The sequence below is a fragment of the Acinonyx jubatus genome, chromosome A3, assembly GCF_027475565.1.
Source record: "Acinonyx jubatus isolate Ajub_Pintada_27869175 chromosome A3, VMU_Ajub_asm_v1.0, whole genome shotgun sequence".
In the NCBI taxonomy this organism is placed as follows: Eukaryota; Metazoa; Chordata; class Mammalia; order Carnivora; family Felidae; genus Acinonyx; species Acinonyx jubatus.
In genome coordinates this window covers 81179464-81197388 of record NC_069388.1, presented here as the reverse complement: position 1 = coordinate 81197388, position 17925 = coordinate 81179464, and the positions used below count along the sequence as shown (strand labels likewise).

Here is a 17925-nt window from a genome sequence, read left to right as displayed (position 1 = left end):
ACAGAGAAAAGTCTTATCATCCTTAATGTCCAGTCTCTCATGTTAAGTACAGTGAGTAGGCAATGACAACTTTCCCTCCTCTCTCCTCATGGGAAGATAAATAATGCAAGGCCAAATAAAGACTTGCGGGGCTTCCTCCTGCACACTATGGAAGTCAGTTATTATATTAGTGAAAAAAGAAACCAATAAAATTGATATCCTATGTTTTCCTGACTAGCTATATTCAAAAGTAGGAAGATCAGGCCATGAGAACATGAAAAGTCTTAGGTCCCAAATAGACACTAACATATAATGAAAAATATATGGAATTGAAAGACATAAAAATATCAGGCTGATTTCTTTTAAACATTATACGTAACAGAACTTTGAGTCACTAATATAATATTCACATCAATATAGAAATCTTATTAAGAGTTTACTCCATTCAGAGAGTAATGGCATCAGTCATACTTAAAGTCAGATGAAATTAATTTCAGTTTTTGTGCCTTTCTTCAAGTGTTGATATAAATTAAAAATACAAGAAATTCAGTCCTCCCTCTTTGCTTTTCATGGCATCATATCTTAAAGCTACTTAATTCAAAGAACCCCTCACAAGTTTTGATCCTCATTTATCAATAAATCAAATATTACCTTGATTTCAATGTTTCCCACTTTGGTGGTTGATCTGATAATAGGTCTTCCAACCAAAGCTGGGAAGATGTGTTCTGGAAAGTTAGAGCCTGCATATCCACACTTCACAAACTGGAAGAGAACAGTAAAAGTGGGTTAGTGTCGAGGTATTTACTATGTCCATTTAAAAACAGCATCTGATGGGGTGCCTGGGTGGCCCAGTCAGTTAAGCGTCCGACTTCAGCCAGGTCACGATCTCGCGGTCCGTGAGTTCGAGCCCCGCGTCGGGCTCTGGGCTGATGGCTCAGAGCCTGGAGCCTGTTTCCGATTCTGTGTCTCCCTCTCTCTCTGCCCCTCCCCCGTTCATGCTCTGTCTCTCTCTGTCCCAAAAATAAATAAAAACGTTGAAAAAAAAATAAAAAAAAAAAAACCAGCATCTGAGGGGCTCCTGGATGGCTTAGTCACTTAAGCCTCCAACTTTGGCTCAAGGTCATGATCTCACAGTTTGTGGGTTCGAGCCCCGCATCCGGGTTCTGTACTGATGGCTTAGAGCCCAGAGTCTGCTTCAGATTCTGTGTCTCCTTCTTCTCTCTGCCCCTCCCCCACACTCTCTCAAAAATAAACAAAACATTAAAAAAAATTTTTTTAAATAAAGAATAAAAATAAAAAAGCATTTGAAAAATACCACTTTACATTTATGCAATATTTTAAACTTTTGGTGCTTTCAAATTATCCAAAGTAGTCACCCAACCTATCATCCTCCTTTTATTTCCTTTATGGCAGTGACTACTTCCAGAGTTCATGTTTACTTGCCAGTTAACTGCTTAATTAGTGCTTAAATCTCCCAGTACAGAGAAAGTCTCAGGAAAGCAGGGAGCTTAACCTGAGCAGTTCATGGTGGAGCCCAATGACTCAAAGAGACCTCAGCACACAGTGGTCACACAAGTGGGAAATGGACAGATTCACTCAACAAATGCTAAGAATTTTTTAAAAGAGAAACGTTAGAAACTGAACAGAACTAAAGCTTCAATTATTTTTATTTTTATTTTTTTGAGAGAGAGAATGTGAGGGGGGAGGGGACAGAGAGAGAAGGAGAGAGAGAATCCTAAGCCGGCTGTAAACTGTCAGCACAAAGCCCAGTTCAGGGCTCAATCTCACAAACCACGAGACAAGGACCTGAGCTGAAATCAAGAGTCAGATGCTTAACTGACTAGCCACCAAGGTGCCCCCTAAAGCTTCAATTCTAAAGCAGGCTTTCATTCATCTCTGGCAATTCCCTTAAGCAAAATTTATCAAAATAGCGGGGGGAGGAAATGGCATCTGGACTAGCATCACGTTAACACAAACATTTATTAAGCATTTTTTAAAATGTTTTTATTTATTTTTGAGACAGAGCACAAGCAGGGGAGGGGCAGAGAGAGAGGGAGACAGAATCCGAAACAGGATCCAGGCTCTGAGCTGTCAGCACAGAGCCTGACACTGGGCTTGAACTCACGGACTGTGAGATCATGACCTGAGCTGAAGTCGGACGCTTAACCGACTGGGCCACCCAGCTGCCCCTATTAGGCATTTTTTTTTACCATTTATATTTTCATATTTAGATGGTTAGTAATACCAGGTAACATAATTTTATATTCAGACAGTGTACTCCTTCATGAGGGTATAACATTGACTCTGATAATGTTTAAGAAACTGATACACGAGGAAATTTAACAACTACAGTAAACTGAAAATAGAAACAAGGTTTTTTGTTGTTTTGTTTTTTATTTCAGAGAGAGTGAGTGCAAGCAAGGAGAGGGGCAGAGGAGGGGAGGGAGGGAGGGAGAGAGAGAGAGAGAGAGAGAGAGAGAGAGAGAGAGCAAGCGGAGCCTGCTGCGGAGCTCAATCCCACGACCCTGGGATCATGACCTGAGACGAAATCCAGAGTCAGACGCTCAACTGACTGAGCCACCCAGGCGCCCCAAACCAAGGGTTTTTAATTCTTATACCAATAATATAGTCTGTTTAGTCTTACTTTTAAGAGCAGTCATTGCAAGGAAAATGCAATTAAAACTTCAGGGCAAGAGGAGGAAGCTACAGAACAGGATATGTAATCACAGTCTCTACTCTCTTCTTTAACAAGTCTCTATTCAATGTGCAAGGATGTTTGTGTCTATTGATGAATCCCAAGTGCCTAGAACAGTGTCTGGCATATAGTTAAGTGCATACTATATAATTGATCAATAAAAACTAGAAGTTTTGTTGTTGTTTTGCGAGTATGATACTGCGATTATTTTTTTTAAATGCTTATTTATTTTGAGAGAGAGCAAGCAGGGGAGGGGTAGAGGTAGAGAGAGACAGAATCCCAAGCAGGCTCCATGCACAGAGCCCAAAGCAGGGCTCAATCGCATGAACCATGAGATCATGACCTGAACCAAAATCAAGAGTCGGATGCCTAGCTGACTAAGCCACCCAGGTGCCCCGTGTGATTATTTTAATACAGAGCATATGTTTCATATTGAGAAAAAGTGCATTGTTCATGGCTCCAGGCACCATACATTCTCCGAGAATTAAGGAGAAAAACAGTATCCGAATGTGACACATGACAGCAATAACAAAAAGGCTGACAGAAACTTTTAACCTACCCCTTGACAGAAAGCTACTATCTACAAGGAACAGTTTTATTTGATGGTGGTAAAAGTTAGCAACAATCTTAAACTTACCGACTTTTGACTAACTCCCCAAAATACAGAATTTTCTTATTTCAAAGATCTCTACAACAACCTTGGTGGAAATTTTGATGAACCACATTTAATTATAAATAGCTAAGAACATTCTGCCATCCAGAATTTCAAATGAATTGTAAGACTTTTATAAATAGAGCTTTTAAAATATGTTAAAGTCATGACTTATGCAGATTAATGCTATGAAAAAAATCTGTCTGAAATACCACCTGAATTCCTACCCTCGCAGTTCATATTTACATTCTAGAATCTACATAAAACATACTGTTCATATACATTTTCTTCCAAACCCACAAAACCTAGTCCTGGTCAGTTTACCTCTGAGCCACCAAGGCTGGGGAATTTTTCAGTTACAGATACCCATTTCTAAAACTACTTATTGGATTATCTTTCAAGGCAGTAGTACAATATGATGGCATAAGGAACAGATTACTTGTTTGCTCATACCTACTTCTCCACTTGAACAGTGGTTGACAGTGAAGAACTACAATATATTCTTACCCTAAAGGAGTGTTAAATGGAATTCAGTAGTGCTGATCCATTTTTACAAGATGTCTTTTCAAATATTTATCAGTGAGACCCAGGAGTTGGAAAGACAACTGCCACAGAGGAAATGAATAATATCTAATATTTTCAAGTACGTTCACATTAAGAGGAAAAAAATAAAACCTCTCACACTCTTCTAAATCCTAAACTCTTTTGTCCTTAAGTCAAAATTCAGCTCACGTGATATGAACTGAAATGATACGGAAGGACAGAGAATCTCTTGTCATTATTATTCCAACCATACCCAAATTTCTATATAAATAAAATCTGTCATGAGCATCAGCCCAGTATCAGCACTGGTCATAATTTACCTTATATTCCAAATATAGAAAGTAAATACTATGCAGATATTAAATTCTTATGTTTACCTCAAAGTAATGAACAGATAAGGACACTGCATGGGCCAAAACTGTCCATTCACGTAGCTGAAAATGCTCACTTATCTATGTTTTTAAAGAAATTGCAGAATGACTGAAAAAAGAATCAACAAATTTGTAAGGGTCATCTTCAGCATATTAAACATAAACAAATGATTTAAGAGAGAAATCATTAAAAACTGGAGGTGGGAGGATGAGCCTGGCATAGGAAATAAATCAACTCCTGGTGCAGGGGGAGGCAGTGAAGGTTGACATGCCTCCCCTCTCATTCTGAGCTACACATACTCAGGAACATGCAACATGGCAAATCCATAAATAATCACAATAGTCCATGTTTACTGATTATAAATGTTCAGATGGGTGGTTTATATCTTAAAATTCTTTTTTGAGCATATTTTAAGGGATAAAATAGTTGCCAAGTGACTAACATAAGAAGACCTCCCTGAAATTTGAGACCCTCTGAAACTATAAAACCAATTGTAAACCTACTTATTTGTGCTTTACAAAACAAAAGGAAATTTGGCTTTAATTCAAAGATATCAATCACTTATTAATGAAATTACTTATTCAGCTTAAGCAGTAGCTTATTGGAAACAGATGCTGCCATAGCAATCCGGCGAGAGCGCTCCTACAGGGTATTAGATACTTAGTCAAAACGACAATAGCTGCACTCTTTTGCATTATTTCAAATGCGAAAGCATTAATAGCTATTATAACAAGAATTTAATTAAAATAATCTATTTCTTAATAACACAAAGTGAACAGACAATCCAGCATTTCCCTTCTTGCAAAAAGTCAGTACTTAAAAAAAAAAAAAAAACTAATTCATGTAATAAAATGCAAAGAAAATAGTCTTTTCTAAACTACTCAATTAGTATCCTTTCAATCCTTGAAGTACCTCCCCTACTCTAATCATTTTAAGACTTGCACTTAGTTCTCCCATTGTGTGTTTAAGAAATAGATTTTACCATATATAGTTTCCTCTTCATAGCACTGTGGTTTGAACTGGCTCCCTTACTTGCCACTGAGTCATCAAATGGTAAGAACATGAACAGTATAATGTTCTTTCAAGCAAAAATTAAAACAAAAAAATCCATCTACATTTGCTCTAAAAGTACCTTTATCCCCTCAAACAATAAACTGGGATTTACAAAGCCTCACTTGGGCTCATTTAATTTGTATTTTTCCTTTATTAATTTAGTTTGATGGTGTTGACATAATCATTAATTTAATTACCTAGTGACTATTCTGATCTTAAACCACCAAAATACTTATTCTATTCCAAAGCATTTTGCAGAGCGAAGCCAAATTTGTTTTTGGTTTGTTTACACTTCAAGTACTCCTAAGTTCAACATATAAATTAGCATAAATCTGATGAAGCAGGTCATAAACAACAACAAAGCTGAGAATTATAAACGAAAGTATAATTATTCTAGCACTATAAGCTACTTCGCATCACTAGACCCTAAAAATTGTACCAGTCACACAGTAGCCACAGAAGTCTTCCTGGTCAGTGAGCTATCTCAGGGCTGATAAAATCACCCAACTTTGGTAACAATACACATCAGGGATCTGGGCCAACTCTTGAAAGACAGCTAAACCTAAGCAGATCTCCAGACTTTCACCTATCTGGCCATTCAGTAGCTCTATTTAGAGGGAGCTAACTCTGTGTTAGGTTTGAATGGTTATGAAGATGGAATGCATGAATTATTGGAATCAGATGAGTTTTCCTTCTCTGGGCTACCCTAATGAGGGAGACCCTGGTATAGGTGGGAGCTAGTGAGGAAGAAAGGCAGGACCAAATCTGGCATGTGATCATAAGAACTCACCCACTCTTAGAGCATTCAAATTAGGGCCTGACAGAGGGGTTAAAAAAAATCATCAACTTCTCAAATAGCCTAAGTTTAAAACCTAAAATGTACAAGAGGCAAGTTGCTTTCGGAAAACAAGTACTCACATACGAGTATCTTCTGTAATATTTAATTGTAGATAACTCACTATAGCTTCAGGTACCTAAACAAAATCAAGATGACTATCAAGTATAAGCAGTAAGAAATCTAGAATTTCTATATTTAGAATCCTCTATGGGGCGCCTGGATGGCTCAGTCGGTTAAGCGTTCAACTCCAGCTCAGGTCATGATCTCACAGTCCGTGAGTTTGAGCCCCATGTCGGGCTCTATGCTGACAGCTGGAAGCTGGGAGCCTGCTTCGGATTCTCTGTCTCCCTCTCTCTCTGCCCTTCCCCAGCTCATGCTAGGTCTCTCTTCTCCTTCAAAAACAAATAAACATAAAAAAAAAAATTTAGGATCCTCTAAATTTTCAGAAATATCACAGCATTCCTAGCTACAGATCACACCAGAACTGTTTCTTCACTTGAAGACAATCATGTCTATAGAAAATCTGGAAAAAAAATTAAAATAACTAGAAATATAACACCAGTACATAAATTTTTGTTCAAATTAACTACATTTTTCCTTTATGTCATAGTAATTGATCTTTTGTTTTAAGGCACAATTCTTAAATTATGGATTAGCCATAAGACTAATCAATAACATACAATCAGCTTTCTATCAAAGGTAAACCAATAAAATAGTAACATAAATGAATTCATGGCTAACATTTCTATTCTAATTGAATATCAAAAAACTCATACACTACAAAACACAGGGTTGGTTACCCTTCAAAGAGGAGGAATCCATTGAAATACAACTGTCTCTGATTTCTAAAAAAAATTTTTTTAATGTTTATTCATTTTTGAGAGATGGAGACAGAGCACAATCAAGGGAGGGGCAGAAAGAGAAGGAGACACAGAATCTGAAGCAGTCGCCAGGCTCCAAGCTGTCAGCACAGAGCCTGACGCGGGGCTCGAACCCAGGGACTGTGAGATCATGACCTGAGCTGAAGTCGGATGCTCAACTGACTGAGCCACCCAGGCGCCCCATGATTTCTAAAGAGAGTATCAGGTGTACTTACAAAACAAAATATTTTAAATTCAATCTTTGAAGCTTTAAATTTAGTTAGAGGTCAATTTGAGGCTACAGGGGGAATCAGGTTACTATATTTTTTAAAAGCACCTTCAACTGTAAAAGTAATACACACTTATCCCCAGTCTCACAGGTAACTACTACGAACATCTCTTTCCCTCTAAAACTTTCATGTACAAGTTTGTGGTCTTACATAAACGTATTTAATAAAGAACACTCACACAAACGGGATCATTCTAAAACTTTTTAAAAACTTAACCAGTAAGTCTTAGACATGTTTCCATAGCAGTGGATCTTTTTTTTAAGCATGCCATTTTGTATGGATGTCTCATATGAGAACTCTTCTTACTCTCGTGTTTTCAACTTAGTTCATATAAAACTAGTATAATTATTGCTTGTAAAAGTCTGTAGCACAGTACGGGCAGTGTTACGTCAGTAAATATCAGCTCCTTTTTTCCTCTCAACAATCCAGTTTCTAAAATAATTTCAAGTAAAATCTTTTTTTTTTTTTTTTAGGGTACACATAGTGATTTGACAACTCTTTATGTTATGCTACACTCACCACAAGTGTAGCTACCATCTATCACCATATAATGCTATCACAATACCAATGACTATAATCCCTATGCAGCACCTGTCATCCCTGTGATTTACTCATTCCGTAAGTGGAAGCCTATTTTTTAAATTCACATGTCACATTCATGGAAAAGAGGAGGAAAGTTACAAAATACTGCAACTCCAAAATGGTTAGAAATCACGGTAATGTAGGGGGAAATGATCACTATCGATCTCATCCCGAATAAGTAACATTTCTGTCTTCTAATGTGCTGCCCCAAGTAAGTTTTCTTTTGGGTGGGGGGTTGAAAGTAACAACTTTCAAGTGATTTCTAAATCAGTGTTTTAGCCAGATTTTTATAATCACTTCCCTTTTAGAATCTAATCTAACATCTAATATGATCTGTGTTCTGCACCTAAGGAAAAAAATGAAGGCGGGGGGAATACCAAAACTAATCAACTTCCTCTAAGGTCCAAAATTAATACTTGGGCCTTGAAAGGTCCTAGATCTCCCAATATCAATGGAACATACTGTCTCTGTGGGGCTGCACCGGGGCCAAATTCCCAGTATGCAGAGCAAAAAGTAAATGATGCTCTGCTAAACTCCCCCCCCCCCCCGCCCCTCAAAAACTGCGAAAGGGCTGCGGCTCATTGCATGACAGCACTTCCCCCTTTTTTTTTTCTTTAAACCCGTTTCCTGCCTCCCGTTCGGTATCTTCCACTATACAGGAAGAGGAAGGCCTCTTGGTTCTTTCTCCTTTCGACACAACCAGCGACCCTGGGGAATGGAACCCTCAAGGAACAAACCTACCCAGCCTTTTTACTCCTCCAGTCCTTTAGCCAAACTGTCCCCGCTCGGGCGCGGAGCCGGCCCCTGCCGGGCAGCAGACTGGATCCCCCGTCCAGCGTCGGCCTCGCCCGCCGCCCTGACCCCGAGCCGCAGGGGTGGCAGGCTCGGGGACACCAGGGCTGGACTCTGTCCGCTAGCTCCCCACGCCCGCAGAGGCCGGAAGAGCTGCCTCGCGCCCCTGGCCCCGGCGGCCGGAGGGCCCAGGGGTGCAACCCTGGGCGCCGAGGGCCGGCGCGCCACTAGCACATCCCCGCCCGGGCCTGTTGGCCACGGCTTCTCCGCCGGGCTCTTACCCCGGTGCCGTTGTCGCACACCACCACCTTCCTGCCCTGGCTGTCCATCGTCCGCCCGGAAGAGAGCCGCCGCCGCCGAACGACCTACAGCTCCTGCTGCCCGGCCCTTTCCTCTTCCTCCTCCTCTTTCACAGCCCTTCCTTCAGCCCAACTTTCTTCCCCCAACCGGAAGTCAGTGCCCGGCCCCACCCGCCATTTAAGACACAGCCTGCACGGAAGCGGTGGAGGTGGGAGGGAGGGGGCCGAGATTGGCAGCAGTACGCTCCAATAAGAGATGGAGCCTGCAACTGAGGCCCCCGCCTACAACTCTGGCTTCAGCTTCTGTTCCAGCTCAGGCGTACGGGTTACCGCCCACCCAGGTTCTTCCTCACCGCTTTTAGTTCCTGGATCTTCTCCCGGCCGTAATGGCGGCAGATCTGACGGATGCGTCGGCCAAAGGCGTTGCAGGAGTTGAGGGGGTCGCTCACCGGTCTGCAAAAGGTGCAGGCAGGAGAAAGACCCTGGATCTGTTGCGAGATGGCAGTGGAATGTAGCGAGGAGAGACAGCCGGGAGGGCGGAGGGCATGGGAAGTAAACCTGGACTTCCCCGCTGACGACCAATGAACATGGCTTGGTGTATCATAGCTTTTAGGCCTTTTTAATGAGCAGAGCGGGGATGGATACACACACATGAAATCATGCGTTTATATTCGATGTCTCCCAATTCCAGCCCAACCCCTTTTTACCCAATTTGCTCATAGTCAAGCGAGCAGGAGTGGGTGCCTACCTTTTCAGCGTCCTCGCTCACCACCTCCCTTCCAAAAGCACATTGCTTCACTCTTCTTCAGTGTATGTACTTTTTGAACCCAGAGTCTCGGCTTTGAAATCAGACAACCCGAGTTTCAGATATGGCCCTGCCACTCAAGAATTTTGTGATTTTGGACATCTTGCTTATGCATAGGAATACTAACCTCTACTTCCATGGGTGGTTGTGAGGATAAAATGCATAAAGTATCCATTCGGTGGTGGCTATTTGTTATTAATTAAATACCTTTAAATATATAGTTCTTTCTATTTATAATGCCTTTACCTTTTTCGTCAATCAGGAGACTTCTGCTCATGCTCTAAACCCAGTTGTCACATCTATGAAGACTTTGCTGGATAACCCTCAAGATGCTCTTTACTCTCTTTCTTCACTATTAGTTTACCGTGGGTATGTGAATAATATTTTTGTCCTTATCACACTCAACAAATATTGGATGAGTGATATTAAAATTTATCTAGAAAAAATGCCATCATTTTTGAGAGGTGAGAGCTAGAATTGTGCCTTTCATATGGCTGTACATGTACAGGGACTAGAATAAAACCTGGATCATGAGCCCTTCAGTCCAGTATTATAATACTAGGCTGCCTCTCAATTTTCACTTTGTTCTGTTCTTAGACCAGTGGTTTCTACACTGTCATAAAGGCATAGGCGACTTTATTCTAATTTAATCTTACACGGAACCTCAACATATAAAATAGATTAAAATCTGCCATAATTGTTGGAAGTTTGAGAAATTAGAACGGACAGGAGTCCTCGGAAATATGTCTTCCCCGCACCTGCTTCAGTAGTGGTTAAGGTACCTCAGCCTGCTAAACAGTGCATTCATTCACAAACTACACATCTTCCTTTTGTGGCCCCAGTGCCTAACACTGTGCCATTTTCCTCCTGGAAGTATACTTATTTGGTCTGAGCAAATTGAACTCAAACATTTCTGTGTCCTTTTAATTTTCCTCTCTATGAAATTAAATTTCAAACTTCTATTTTTTACTTTTAAGGAAATTATAATTTTTGTTTTCTTACAATTATAGAAACAATACATGCAGATGATAGAAAGTATCAACAAATATCTATTCACTACACTAATGAAAATGCAGCAAACCCCTTGATTACGCAAATTCAGATTCAGTACTATTGGTAACTGGCTCCTGCCTTCTACACCAGGCACAATCTGGTCATTTCACGTTCCTCAAAATAATGTGATCATACATTTTAAGGCAATTATTTTGGTGGGGGGAGGGGAGGGAGACTTCATTTCTAGCCTTCTGTGGCGATTTTACATACATTATTCCACACAAAAATCTTACTAGGTAAATATCCCTATTTTACACATGAGAAATGGGGGCTTTAAAAAATTAAGGTTAGCAAGGTGGTAGGCTAGAAGCTTACATAACAGAAATCAATATATTTTCATATGTCATTAGGGAACAATCTGAAAATGAAATTAAGAAAACAATTCCATTTCCACGAACATCAGAAAACTCCAAATAAATTAAATGCAAGGCCTATACACTGAACACTGAAACATTGGTGAGAGAAATCAAAGAAGATCTAGATAAGTAAATATACCATGTTCGTGGGTTGAACATCCATTGTTGACAGTTCTCTCCAAATTAATCTATAAATTCGAATGTAATCTCTATCAAAATCCCAACAGACTTTCTTTCATTTTAGAAATTGACAAGTTTGATCCTAAAATGTATACAGAAATGCAAAAGAATCAGAATAGCCAAAACGATTTTGAAAAAGAAAAGCAGGGGCGCCTGGGTGGCGCAGTCGGTTAAGCGTCCGACTTCAGCCAGGTCGCGATCTCGCGGTCCGTGAGTTCGAGCCACGCGTCGGGCTCTGGGCTGATGGCTCAGAGCCTGGAGCCTGTTTCCGATTCTGTGTCTCCCTCTCTCTCTGCCCCTCCCCTGTTCATGCTCTGTCTCTCTCTGTCCCAAATAAATAAATAAACGTTGAAAAAAAAATTAAAAAAAAAGAAAAAGAAAAGCAAAAGTGGCAGACTTCCACTGATGTCAAAACTTGTTATAAAGCTATGGTAATTAAGACAATGTGGTATTGGCATAAGGATGGACGTACAGATCAATGGTACAGAATAGGCCAGAAATAAACTCTTACATTTATGGCCAATTGATTTCCAACGAGCGTGCTAAAACAATTCAATGGCAAAGGGTAATCTTTTTTTTTTTTTAACACATAGTGCTGGGACAATTGGATATTCTTGTATGTGGAGGATAAAAGAAGAATTTTGACCCTTATTTCACACTATACACAAAAATTAATTCAAATGGATCATAGATTTAAATTTAGAAGAGCTAAAACTCTATACATTCTGGAAGAAAGGACAAGAAAAATCTTTTGATGTTGAGGTAAGCAAAGATTGCTTGGCTACAACACCAAAATCATGATTCATAAAAAAAAAATGATAAACTGGACTTATCAGAAATTTAAAACTTTTTATTGATGTATTAAGAAAAAGAAAAGAAAAAAAGAAGCCACAGACTAGGAGAAAATATTTGCAAATCATATATCCAACAAAGGACTTATATCCAGAATAAATTAAGGACAACAATAGTAAGACATATTATCTAATTTTAAAGTGGGTGAAAGATTTGAATAGACATTTCACCCAAGAAGTTTTATGAATGGCTAACAAGCACATGGAAAGATGCTCAACATCATTAATCCTTGAGGAAATACAAATGAAAACCCTAATGAGAGTGGTGGCCTGCAGGCAGCAAGGCCACAGGTGGGCTGGCTTTGGTGCCCCTCTGCCAGGTAGTCAATGCAGGGCCTCCCCAGGAACAGCTGGGACTGCAGGGCAGGCGGCCCTGCTGGTTGGTGGGAGCTGCTAGGCGAAAGCCTTGCACTCCTGCGCAGTTTCAGCATCTTCCTGCAGGGCTGCTCTGGGCAGTGGCCTTCAGCACATCGAAGCTCAAACCAAAGAACCAAAGCATGAAAGAAGATACGGTTTTTAGATACTTCCAAACAAGCCATAATTATGCTGTACATCCACTTTGCAAACCTAGCAGGTCTCATTGAAGAGGGTCCTTGTTCACTTCAGCTTCCTCTTGGGACACAACTGTGGGCATGCTGCTCACCTACATGGGCGTGCAAGTCCGTCTGCGTCTTGATAGAGTGGCAGCAGTGAGAGTCCCCGTTCTGATGAACGTGGAGAACTTCTGCAGTGCAGAGCCTAAGGCAGTGTGCCTTTTAACACCATGATCAAGACTTTTTAAAAGTCTGTTGTCTTCATCATCCTCCTCACACATCAGTGGGAAAAGGTGGCCCTATTGAGTCCCCTGAAAACTCATACCTGAAACTGGCCATCATCATGCTGATCATCCCCTTCCTCCTCAATGCTTTGATGTTTTGGATAGTGAACGACTTCAGGAGAAAGGGGAGGACGAAAGCTAAACTAGAAGAAAGGGGAGCCAATCAGGACTCAAGGGAGGAGAGCAAGGTCCACTGCAGGAGGGCTGAGTCCCACGTACAAGGAATCGGAATCTGCGATCCTGATCTCAACGGATGACAAGATGGGGGTGCGCAACGTGGCGGGGCACTTGCGCAGACCAATGCCCTGAAGGCTGCCGAGAAAAAGGAGCACCGCTTACTGTTGCCAGTATGATATTCCCATGCTGAGGTCAGGTTTGGGGGCCCAGCCAGCTGCCTGGTGGGCCAGCAGTCACTCCACAGTGTCCTTCCCGTCTCTCTTACTCTTCCCTGCCTCTTCTACCTCCACTGCTCTTGCTATCTCTGCTCACTCCCAGAATACTATGGGAGGACCCACCAATACTGAGGGGAACGTGGTAGTTGGAGGCATTACAGTGAGGAAAATATACAAGTGTAAAAAAAAAACCAAACTATAATGAGATACCGTATCATACCCACACTAGAATATCTGTGATCAAAAAGACAGAAAATAATACATGTTAGATGTGGAGAAACTGGAGCCCTCCATTGCTGGTGGGAAGGTACAATGGTGCAGCCACTTTGGAAAACAATTTGGTAGTTTTTGAAAAAATTTAAATATAAAATTAGCATACCCAGCGATTCCACTCCTAAGTATATGCCCAAGAGAAATGAAAACCTATTTCCACAGACTCGTACACAAATGTTCATAGCAGCATTACTTATAACAGGCAAAATGTTAAACAATTCTAATGTCCATCAATTTGTGAATGAGTAAACTATGTGGTATATGCATACAATACAATAGTATCGAGCAATAAAAAGAAAACAATACATACCATAAACATGGATGACCCTAACAAACATTATGCCAGATGCAAAAAACTACATATTGTATAATTCCATTTATATTAAATTTCTAGAAAAAGCAAACTTGTAGATAAAGGAAGTGGATCAGTGATTGCTGGGGCTGGGATCTAGGTTTGGCTGAGAATAGGCATGAGAGAACTTTATAGGGAAATGAAAATGTTCTAAAACTAGATTTTGGTGATGGTTGCACAATTATATACATTTACTAAAAATCATCACACTGTACATTTGAGATATGTAAAATTTATTTTATAATTTCAACAAAGTTGTTTTAAAAAATTAAGTTACCTGCCCAAATTCACCTAACTATAATATATCCAAACTATGATTAATCACATGCCTGGCTGACTCCAAAGCCTGAATTTTGTTTACCCTTAGGATTTTTGGAAACTCCAGATCTGTCATGAACCTTAAGCCCCACTTGGCATCCCAGTTGGGGATGACTTTCCTGGAGTAATTCTAGCATTTCACTTGGACCTGATTTATCCTCTGTGCTTAGGTGGAAATGGATTGGTATATTTTTATGGTTATAGAGTAAAACAATGTTAAAATACACTTGTATTCTTAGATATGTATCATGCTTGAATTGAAAAGGAAAACAATGTCTTCTAGTATTGAAGTAAAATAATAAAAATAATAAACTCTTTTCTCTCCAGAATTTATAGATACGAATGATTTCCACAGTATAGTTTCCTCAAAAAATTAAAAATAGAATTATCATAGATCCAGTAATTCCACTACTAGGTATTCACTCAAAGAATATGAAAACATTAATTTGAAAAGATATATGCACCCCTATTATATTGCAGCATTATTTGCAATAGCCAGTTATGGAAGCAATCCAAGTGTCCATCAATAGATGAATGCGTAAAGAAGATGTGATATATACACAGACATACACACACACACACACACGCATACACACACATATGAATATTACTCAGCCATAAAAAAGAATGAAATCTTGCCATTTTCAACAACATGGATCTAGAGGGTATAATGCTAAGTGAAATAAGTCAGTCAAAGAAAGACAAATACCATATGATTTCAGTCACAGGTGGAATTTAAGAAGCAAAACAAATGAACAAATGAAAAAAAGACAAAAAACCAGACTCTTAACTATAGAAAACAAACTGATGGTTACCAAAGGGGAAATGAGTGGGGGAATGGGTGAAACTGGTGATGGGGATCAAGGAGTGCACTTGTCATAATGAGCACTGGGTGATGCATAGAATTGTTGGACCACTGTATTGTACGCCTGAAACTAATATAATACCATCTGTTAATTACACTGGAATTAAAATTTTTTAAATTTTTTTCAAAAGAATGATTTCCTTAAAAATACTGTTATTTGTATCTGCAGTATCTAAATTAATGAGCAAAAAATCCCCTTAGGGATGTTTTGAGTAGAACTCTAATTCACTCCAAAGATGTTTACTCATTTTAGAAACTGGTAGTGTTACCACATATATTACAGCATATTCTGTATCTGAAGAACTCAGGAAGAGGACATCCACGTCATTTATTTAATTATTTAGTTTTAAAAGTCACTAAGTCAAAAGATTTGTATTTATCCCAGAAAAGTATTTCTCCATCTTGTCAATTATCTAACCTCTTGTAGGTCATTCCCATTTGTGTTGCTAAGAGAAACGTTTATGTTAGAAGTGTTAAGTCAAATTAGATGGAAGTAAGTTAATCCATTTGAAAGTGTTTCAGACATCACATGACTACACTCCTAAATTCTTCGGCATGCCTATAAAAAATAAATGCAATCTCTTACAAAACCATGGCATCATCGTATGTAGGAAAAATTAGCAATCCGTTAGATTCCATATCACCTAACACTCAGTCCATATTCATATTTTCCCAGTTGTCCCTACAGTGTTTACAACTGTTTTTCTTCCTAAACCAAGATCCAATCAGGCTTCATACATTGTTTTTGTTGTTACGTCTCTTTAATCTCTTAATCTAGAAGTCTTCTCCCTTTTTTTTCTTCATGAGATTAACTTTTTGAAGAAGTCAGATCATTTGGCTATAGAAATGTCCCATGTTCTGGATTTGTCTGATTGTTTTCTCATGGTCGATTAAATTTTAAATGACATTTATACATAACTTTGTTATAGGCAAGGTGTGTTGTATGGATATTCTTTGCTTTGTATTGATATCAGAAACAAGTGAAAATCTTGCAATACTGTAAATAGTGCTATCGTCTTGATTTAGCCGAGGATGAGCACAATTATTATGAATACGCGTGCGCGCGCGCGCGCGCGCGCGCGCGCACACACACACACACACACACACACAAGTAGGGATCTGTGATCTGTGATTCCATATCTCTGTTGGGGAAGGGAATAAATAATATGAAAGTTAATAAACTAAATGCTTTACTATCCAATTTCCTTTGTTTGTTTGTTTGTTTGTTTTTAGTAAGCTGTCTGCCCAACGTGAGGCTTGAACTCATGACCCTCACATGTTCTACCAACTGAGCCAGCCAAGCACCCTTTTCCTGACTTCATTTAGCCTCTTACTTGCTTTTCGATGCTCTGTATAACATAAGTACATCTCAGTATTGGAGGAAAATAATTCTGGAGAATTTATGTGCTTTATGATTTAATAGCTTTAAGTTATTTTTTTAATAATCAATTTGATTACTATTTTTGGCTTTTAGCTTGGAGATTTTCAACACATATAGAAGTATAGTAAAATGAACCCTATAAGCCCATCAGCTAACTTCAGCAGTGATCAGCTTTCTGCTGTTCTTGTTTCATCTGTTTCCTTTCACACACAGTTTTGCTATTCTTGTTTGCTGGAGTATTTTAAAACAAATCTCAGGCATCACGTTTTGCCTCCTTTAAATACTTTGGTATGTTTTCTAACAGATAAAGGCTTGAAAAACATAATCACAATACCATTATTATAGCCAACCAAGTTAACAAATTCTTATTATCTCCTAATATTCAGTCCATATTCAGCTTTTCTCAGTGATCTCCAAAATGTCCTCTTTCATTTGTTTTTTTTCAATCAAGATCTCAATAAGGCCTGCATATTGTATTCAGTTGATATGTCTCTTAAGACTATTTTAGTTCATGACACTTCCCTCTCTTTTCTTATACCATATTTTGGGTGAAGAAATTGGATCATTTGTCCTCTGAAATGTCCTCATTCTGGATTTGGCTGATTGTATCCATGCAATGTTGTTTTTCTTGTTCCTCAGGCCTCCATATTTTCTATAAACTGGTAGATCTAGGAGACTGATTAGATCGAGGTTCAACTATTTTGGTGAAAGTATTTCATGGGCAATGATATGTACTTCCTATTACATCACATTTGAAGAAACACAATGTGTGGATGTCCCGCAGTTAGTGATGTTAACATTATTCAGCAGATTTTGGTTTTATTCAACGATCTATTACAGAGTTCCCCAGGAGTTTGTCACTTAATGGTTTAAGCAGTCATCAATGATTGTTGCCTGTTTGGACCAGAAAACAATCAAGTATAGTTTGCCTGACCCACAATTTCTCATTTCCAAGTCTATTAGGTTTTGACCTAATTAGCCACTGCAGGTGCTTTCCAAGAGAAGAATTATAGTTTTAAAACTAGGTTAATTAAATTATTTTTAAAATAAAAAAACAAATCTCATAGGCACTTAGTGTGTATAAGCTATAGTTTTAGTTGGCATTTTAGTTGTGATATTCCTCATTAAAAAGGTTAATATTCCCTGCCCACATCTCACCATATACAGAAATTAACTTGAAATGGATCAACGATGTAAATTTAAGAGCTAAAACCATGAAACTCTTTTAAAAACATAGGAAATATAAATCTTCACAACCTTGGATTAGGCAATGGTTTCTCAGATGTGATACAAAAGCACAAGCAACAAAAGAAGAAATAGATAAATT

General features: G+C 39.1%; 2 protein-coding genes and 1 pseudogene across 2 annotated transcripts in view; 2 read left to right on the top strand and 1 right to left on the bottom strand.

Moving 5' to 3' along the window:
• Positions 1-9077, bottom strand: part of ACTR2 (actin related protein 2) — a 38089-nt gene extending 29012 nt beyond the window's left edge. The window contains exons 1-2 of the mRNA XM_027072331.2: positions 8938-9077; positions 631-741 (exon numbers count right to left, since the gene is read on the bottom strand). Coding sequence (XP_026928132.1) covers positions 631-741; positions 8938-8985 — 159 coding nt within the window. The 5' untranslated portion in view covers positions 8986-9077. The remainder of the gene's footprint in view (positions 1-630; positions 742-8937) is intronic.
• Positions 8438-10680, top strand: LOC113603227 (atherin-like). The gene is made up of 2 exons (XM_053200677.1): positions 8438-9417; positions 10023-10680. Exon 1 carries the CDS (start codon positions 8580-8582, stop codon positions 9135-9137), a length of 558 nt encoding a protein of 185 aa, XP_053056652.1. The 5' UTR covers positions 8438-8579; the 3' UTR covers positions 9138-9417; positions 10023-10680.
• Positions 10681-11690: 1010 nt separating this feature from the next.
• LOC128311212 (store-operated calcium entry regulator STIMATE-like) lies at positions 11691-16461 on the top strand (annotated as a pseudogene).
• Positions 16462-17925: the final 1464 nt, after the last annotated feature.

Excerpts from the sequence above, each read along its gene's own strand:
- LOC113603227 (XM_053200677.1), top strand. The coding sequence starts at position 8,580 with ATGGAACCCTCAAGGAACAAACCTACCCAGCCTTTTTACTCCTCCAGT.